Below are 7,748 nucleotides of genomic sequence, written 5' to 3' on the forward strand. Positions count from 1 at the left end.
ACCTTCCACACCCTCTGTAGACCACACCGAGTGGGACAGGGTACTTGATATCACTGTGAATACCCCTGGGAAAGGTGTCCCTAGACGTTTCCGTCAGCATAAAAGGAGTGTCAGGTATAAAATGGGTCGCAATAAAACACCAAGGAGATATACCCCTCGCACACAACGTAAGGAGAAAGACACAGAACAAATATCAAACTGGGTTAGTGATCTCCAGGACACAGTTGTGTACACATTCGAACAACACTCTATGCCTGATTTTTTCTCCCAGCGCCCTGGTGTGTCAGTACAGAATGATGGTACCCATAATGCATTGTTAGATAATATGTGGTACAGAGACATGAGGGAGGTGGGGGGGAAAGCAACAAATGATTCCTGCTTTGTGTGCTCATACATTCCACATGCTGTAGGTGCGGACAAATTGCTCATTCCCAAAGAGATTCCACCGGCCACTGCCAAATGTCTCCTACACCTGTTCCTTTGCCGCATACATGGTCAGATACAGCTCCAGTCAGCAAAAATTAATACAGCATTTGTAAACGTCTCAGACTGGGACAACAAGTATGTTACATTCACTGTTGTTTCCGATCCAGTAGAATTTGAAAGAAGAATGGAAGTTTACCATGAAATGGGAGTACCTGCTAATATGATACAGATCTGGGAGTTTCAGTTTAGAAAATTAGGATACTTCACCTTCTCAACACCCCCATCAAAATGCCACTCACCCGAATCCCAACAGACTAACCATACCCATAACGCATGCCCTTGTCAGTGGAGACCCATTCTGCGCCTGAGGGCCAATATATATTTTAATAACAGATGGAATGGGCCACATGATTTAATATGCAAGGCAGCATCCTTAGGTAGCCCGGTTGAAGGTCAGGAGCATAAGCATTATACAAATGAGACTATTGGGAGGGAATGTGCTGAGGTATGGGCACAAGAAACTAGAAGATACACTCTCAATGAGGGTACAAAGTACAAACCTAAAAGAGCATACAAACTTAAGTCTCCTCTCCTTTGCTTCCTAGGTACCGGAACAGTGCCTGTGGGCCGAAACACAAATTGCAGTCACACAGTATTTAATTTTGACCTCCAGCACGGTACCTCTAGTCTCATGGACATCTACTGGGCATGCGGCGAGCACATCTACCTGCAGCTGCCCCCCCACTGGCAAGGACTATGTTCCATTGTGACAATGCATGAACTACATCTTGTTGTCCCTGCAGCGAACATTTCCCACATCCACACACACCCAATGGCAGATGACGTTACCCTGCTTCATCATGGGAAGAGAGAAATAATGAAATACTTCTCAGATGGCCCTTTTCATAAAGTACCTCAGGATTACAGACTCTTCAATGATGCCGAACTTTTCTTTGGGGGAGTTATCCCCATGTTCCAGACTAAAGCCAATGCTCGCTGGCTGCAAGTGACCAGATATGAACTAATGCAGCTTATCAACAACACCCGGGATGGGTTCAACGCCGTGAAAGAAGAACTTCGACCTCTACGACTTATGGTTCTAGAGCACAGATATGTTCTAGACCAGCTAACAGCAATGAATGGTGGTGTGTGCGCCAAGGTGGGAAAATCCTGCTGCACGTTTATTTTAGCGAACGACGCTGACAACGGAACACTCACGAAGGCCATCGAGGATTTGGACAACTTGGGGAAAGAGATGCATGAGGAAGGAGGTGCTGAAGCAGATCTCTTAAATGGCTGGTTCAATTTGAACTGGATGCCTTCATGGCTGTCTGCAGTGCTTAAATTTTTAATGCCAATTTTCTGTGTACTGTTATTGTTGTGTTTTGGATCACAGATACTGATATACTGTGTAAAGAAATTTAGTTCTAAAATGATAGGGATGAATTATGCAGGCTCAGGTTCATATACTGGAATTCGTAGGGCTAAGGGAGATGATGGAGAGACGACAATGATGAGCATAGTGGAGTTGACAATTCCTGACTCCCGCCCATTGCCAGACATTCCTGTAATTAGTCAATATCAGGCCCAGGTGCATAGAGTCCCACCACGTTCACCACAGGGGGACTTGATGCGTCCCTATGAGACAATGTGTGATAATTTAGGGAAGAAAGATGCAGATTCAGGAAAAGTGCAGGACAAAGATTCAGAGGAACAGCCTCTTTGCGACTCGCCCTGGCCTCTTCCCCCATCTCCAGCTAAGTATGCAGTTCGAATGGTGTTTAAAGATGTTTGATTAAGTTCGAATTTCGAACTTGAGGGGGGAATGTTGGAGTAAGAATTTTTAGCTACACAGCTATCCAAGGACACACCTGTCACCTGCACAACATGACCCCTGTGTAGGCCCTGCTGTCTAGAGGTTACAGGCCTCAGTTACATTGCCCTGAGCACTGCCATTTTCTCTTAGCTTAAACAGAAGCAGAAAGCAAGTCTGACCCAAGATTCACCCAGCCGCTCTGGTCTGCAAGGACCCGCACCCCTACCAGGCCCCACCTCATTGTATATTTCTCACAAACAGCAGAAATCAAGTTCCTCTATAAATCTTGCAACATACCCCACGTCCCCCACCTAGGCCATGAATAGAATAAGGGAAGTTCCCACCACAGCTACGTCAAGCCAGATATCCGATAAACTGAGGCTAAGTGTGGCGAAATAGTATCGCAGATTGCCTGATTGACACATGAATAGAACCCCTCGAGGCAATACTAACACATTTCTGTCGTCCATTGATAGTTTATTATTAAACTTACAGTCAAGTGGCAGGTCCCAGTCTAGACTGAAGTATGTACCACAATTACAGGAAAAAGGCCATACCTAACCCTATTCATCTATGTGAACAAGCACAACCGTTTTTAATCTGCCTCAGTGCTCATAGGTGTACTTAAAGCAAAATCTCTCTCTCTTAGCAAATGTTAAACTGTACTTTGTAAACTAAAACTGGTCCATGTGACTTTCAAGAGAATGCTGGGTACAGGACCAAGTACTATATGATTTTTATGCTATCACTGATTATTTCTAGAAGCTGTGTCTTCAAATAAATTGTACAACTCCAAGCTTCAGTCTCCGAAAGCTCATATGTATGTTTTTTCCTGTTTTAGAGTAAGAGGTCCAGGACTGCCCCGGTGCAATTTAAGCCGCCCTATTCCCCTTAGTTCTCACTCACGGTCTCGCCAGCGCGGCTTCTGAAAGCTGTGCGCTGAGTCCCCCTGGCCCCTCCTGCCCCTAGTAAATCATCCCCTCCAACAAATGGTCCATTTGCGGGTCCTGCATGTCAACCGTCTGAAGCCCCACTTAGAAGGGTCCAAAGTGGGCATGCTCCTAGCGACAGATGATGTAATGGAGGAGGAGATGAGCCTCTTCCTGACCTCCTGTCTGCAACAGAGCAAGATGAGTCAGTGGATGATGTAAACCTCTCCTCTACCCTGAACCCTGAGCAACAGAATGACTGTCGCCAGTTGTTGGAACAGTTTTCTGATCTGTTCTGCCTGATTCCAAGTGTCACTGATTGGTGTGTCCATGATGTAGACACTTAAGACAGTCCTCCTGTTAAGCACAAAACTTACAGAGTGACTGACAGAGTCAGAGCTTGCATCAAGGAGGAGGTCTCCAAAATGCTTGCATTACTGGTGATTGAGTCCTCTAACAGTCCTTGGCCCAGCCCAGTGGTCCTGGTTCCAAAGGCTGCCGCACTGGGTGCAAACAAGAACTTCAGTTCTGTGTGGACTACTGAGGGCTAAATTCAGTCACCAGGACTGAAGCGCATCCCATCGCCAGAGCTGATGAGCTCATTGATCGGGTAAGGGTAGCCCGGTACCTCAGCACGTTTGATCTAATGTCTGAGGAACTGGCAAATCGCCTTAACTGATAGGGCAACAGAGAGGTCAGCATTCTCCACACCAGATGGGCACTACCAATTCTGGGTTATGCCCTTTGGGATAAAGAATACCCCTGCCACCTTTCAGAGGTTAGTCAACCAGGTGTTGATGGGACTGGAAGATTTCAGTGCTGCTTACCTGGATGTCATTGCAGTGTACAGCACCAGTTGGGCAGAACATCTGCGCCACCTCTGGGAAGTGTTGATGGCACTGCAGAGAACAGGCCTCACGATCAAGGCGAGTAAGTGCCAGATCTGGCCGGGTTCTGTGTTGTACTTGGGACACCAGGTTGGAAGCGGCCAGGTGGCGCACCTACAGCCGAAGATTGAGACCATCCTGGCTTCAGAACTCCTCAAGACCCAACTCTAAGTGAGAGCCTTTTTATGACTCATTGGGAACCACAGGATGTTTGTCAAGAGGTATGGTAGCATTGCTGCACCCTTGACAGAGCTGAATTCCAGGAAGCAGCCCACAAAAGTGAACAGGACTGCCACCTGTCAGAAAGCTTTTGATGCCCTGAAGACTTCCACTTGCACAGCACCCGACCTTCTGGTGCCCAACTTCTCTAAGGAGTTAATTGTGCAGACAGCTCCTTCAGAGCATGGTGTGGGGGCTGTTCTTTCACAGATAAATGAGGAGGGCCTAGACCAACCTGTAGCCTTCATCAGTAATAGGTTATTTCCACTGGAACAGAGGAGGAGTGCAATTGAGCGTGAGGCATTTGCAGTGGTCTGGGTATTGAAGAAGTTGAGACCATACTTGTTTGGGACTCACTTCCGGGTTCAGACACACCACAGGCCCTTCAGATGGTAGATGCAGATGAGGGATGAGAAGTGAACCCAAAGCTTTTGAGGTGGTCCATTTTCCTACAGGGGAGGGACATCACAGTTGAACACTGCCCTGGTACAGAACACGCTAATGCTAATGGTCTGTCCAGATTTTTCTGCCTCAGTGAAGAGAACTTCCAAGGGGTGGGGACACGTATTAGAACTGGCACCATTGGTGTGGGTCTCCCTTCCATTTTTTGCTGATGCCTCCTGTATTTTTGCTATATGTTTTGCTGGTCTAGATGCTTTGGGCACTTTGTCACTGCTATACAGTGCCAAAGTGTAAGTGTTTCCTATTGTAAAGTGTTGTATTGGACTAGTGACTCCATGATTAGTTTTTTTGATTTACTTGTGAGACCCTAGTACAGTGCACCATGTGGCCAATGGTCCATAAATCAAATGCTGCTGGTGGGCTTGCAGCACTGGTTGTGCTACCCACAGAAGCAGCTGGTAAAATGTGACTCAGGCCTGCCATTGCAGAGCCTGTGTGCAGCCTGGGGCTACCATGTTGACTTGGCAAGTGCACCCATTTGACAGTCCCTAAAACATCATTTTCCCACATATTAGTCACCCCTAATGTAGGCCCAAGGGCAGGGTGCATTGTATGTAAAAGGTAGGACATGTCCTGATGTGTGTGGCATGTCCTGATAGTGAACTACAGCCAATTTTGTTTTTCACTATTGCAAGGCTACCTGTTTTTATAGGCCAGAATGGGCAGTTTGATTATAACATCTTATAATCCTAACTGACTCAGGGAACTAGGTAGAAATTCGAGTTTAGTATTCATGAACTCAGAATGATAAAATAAATCTTTTAGTGAAGTTCGTTTTAACAGTCTGTGTTTGAAAATACCACTTTTAGAAAGTAGGTATTTTATTGTCTAACCCCCAAAGCCTGCCTCTGCTAGGTTGTGTATTCCATGCATGGTTTGTGAGTGGCAGGGGCTGTGGGAGCTCCAGGAGACAGGTGAGTCAGCACAAGGCTGAATAGACCTATCTGCATGAAGAGAGTAGCAAGTGTGCCTGAATAGAGCTGTGCCTGCCTTCCACAATGCTGGCTCCACCTCCTGTGGTGTGTCTGATGACCCTGGCCCACACTGACAAAGGAAGAAGTTGTGCACTGGCAGAATGCACCCAGAACTGGTCTGGACTAGGTACAGACTCTCTCTGCCTTCCGAGACAAAGTATGTTTGTGTATAAAAGGGGGGACCTAGACCCCAGAATTTCAGATCACTTCTAGAAATCAAGATAAATATTTACCAAGGAGTAGAACCAATGAAGCTGACGGAGGAGACTGCTCCAGTGCTGTGCTGTTGGGTTTGACCTGCAGTGGTTACTTTATTGCCAAGGAAAGGAGAAAAGGAACTTTGTGTGTACTTTTGTAATCTTGAAGAAGAATCTCCAAGGGCTTGGACTGTGCTTGCCTCCTGCCTGAAGTCTCAGGGATACAAGACTTCACCACCATCTCCCTTGAATTCCATGGCAGAGGAATTATGCCTGCAGAGAGGTGCCTACTGTTGTTTGGGCCCTCTGAGAAGACTGCGAGTCGCTGGGAGCTTGAAGTGCGGCGCAACGAGGATAAGCGTATTGCCGCCACAGCAGTTGCTGTCGCATTGCAGGGGTTATTTTAGAAGTGTAGCCCCTTACCATGATTAGAAGCAAGGGTCCCTATTTGGTCAAAGGTACCTACCTCTGCCAAATAGAGACCACCAATCCTAACATACAGGAAAGGGGAATAATGTGCAGAAAGAGGCACAGGGGTGATGAGGAAGGAAGATGCAGAAAGAAGGAACATGAGTTGCTGAAAGAGGCACAAAGGGTGCAGAAAGAGAGAAGAGAAGTGCAGAAAGAGGGAAGACATGTGTAGAAAGAGGCAAGAAAGTTGGACAAAGAGGGAAGAGGGGTGCAGAATGAGGCAAGAAGAGTGCAGAAAGAAGCAAGTGGGGTACAGCAAGAGGCAAGAGAGTTGCAGAAACAGGCACGAGAAGTGCAGAAAGAGGCAAAAGAGTTGCTGAAAAAAACAACAGAGGTTTAGAAAGAAGCAAGAGAAGTGCAGAAAAAAGGCAAGTGAGATAAGAAAGAGGCGAGAGAAGTGCAGAAAGAAGCATGGGAAGTCCAGAATGAAGGAACAGGGATGCAGAAAGAGGCAAGAAAAGTACAGAAAGAAGCAACAGAGGTCCCGAAGGAGGCAAGAGAAGTGCAGAAAAAGGCAAAAAGAGGCAAGGGAGTTGCAGAAAAAAGGCAAAAGAGAAACAGAAAAGAAGGAACAGGGGTAAATACAGAGGCAAGAGAGGTTGTAGAAAGAAAGAAGAAGGGTAAAGAAAAAGGCAAGAGGGGTGCAGAAAGAAGCAACAGAAGTTCAGAATGAAGCAAGGGATGTGCAGAAAGAAGCCACAGAGGAGCAGAAAGGGTGCAGAAAAAGAGAAGACAACTGGAGAGAAGCAACAGATGTGCAGAAGAAGGCAAGAGAAATGCAGAAAGAACCAACAGAGGTGCAGAAGGAGGCAAGAGGGGTACAGAAAGAGGCAATAGGTGGAAAACAATTGTAAGAGAGGTGCACAAAGAAGAAAGAGCAGTGCTGTAAGAAACAACAGAGGTACAGAAGGAGGCAAGAGGGGTGCGGAAAGAGGCAAGAGAAGTGCATAAAGAACCAAGAGACGTGCAGGAAAAGGGAAGAAGGGTACAGAAAGTGGCACACAAAGGAAGAGAGGTACAGAAAGAAGCTACAGAGTTGCTGAAAGAGGGCACTAAGGGTGCAGAAAGAGGCAAGCGAAGTGCAGAAAGATGCAACAGAGGTACAGAAAGAGCCAAGAGTGATGTAGAAAGAAGGAAGAAAGGTGTAGAATAAGGCAAGAGAGTTGGACAAAGAGGAAAGAAGGGTGCAGAATGAGGCAAGAGGGGTGCAGAAAGAGGCAAGAGAGATGCAGAAACAGGCAAGAGAAGTGTAGAAACAGGCAAGAGAAGTGCAGAAAGAAGCAACTGACGTGTAGAAAAAAGCAAGAGAAGTATCAAAAGAGGCAAGTGAGATGCAGAAAGAGGCAAGAGAGGTGCAGAAAAAGGAA

General features: G+C 46.6%; 1 protein-coding gene across 1 annotated transcript; it reads left to right on the forward strand.

Annotated features, from left to right (window-relative positions):
* The first annotated feature begins 725 nt into the window (after positions 1–725).
* LOC147662036 (syncytin-2-like) lies at positions 726–2,244 on the forward strand. Its single transcript, XM_086951167.1, has one exon. The coding sequence runs from the start codon at positions 1,118–1,120 to the stop codon at positions 2,219–2,221; it is 1,104 nt and encodes a 367-aa protein (XP_086807293.1). The 5' UTR covers positions 726–1,117; the 3' UTR covers positions 2,222–2,244.
* The last annotated feature ends 5,504 nt before the right edge of the window (positions 2,245–7,748 follow it).

Source organism: Lissotriton vulgaris, unplaced genomic scaffold (genome assembly GCF_964263255.1).
Source record: "Lissotriton vulgaris unplaced genomic scaffold, aLisVul1.2 SCAFFOLD_5533, whole genome shotgun sequence".
Lineage (NCBI taxonomy): Eukaryota > Metazoa > Chordata > Amphibia > Caudata > Salamandridae > Lissotriton > Lissotriton vulgaris.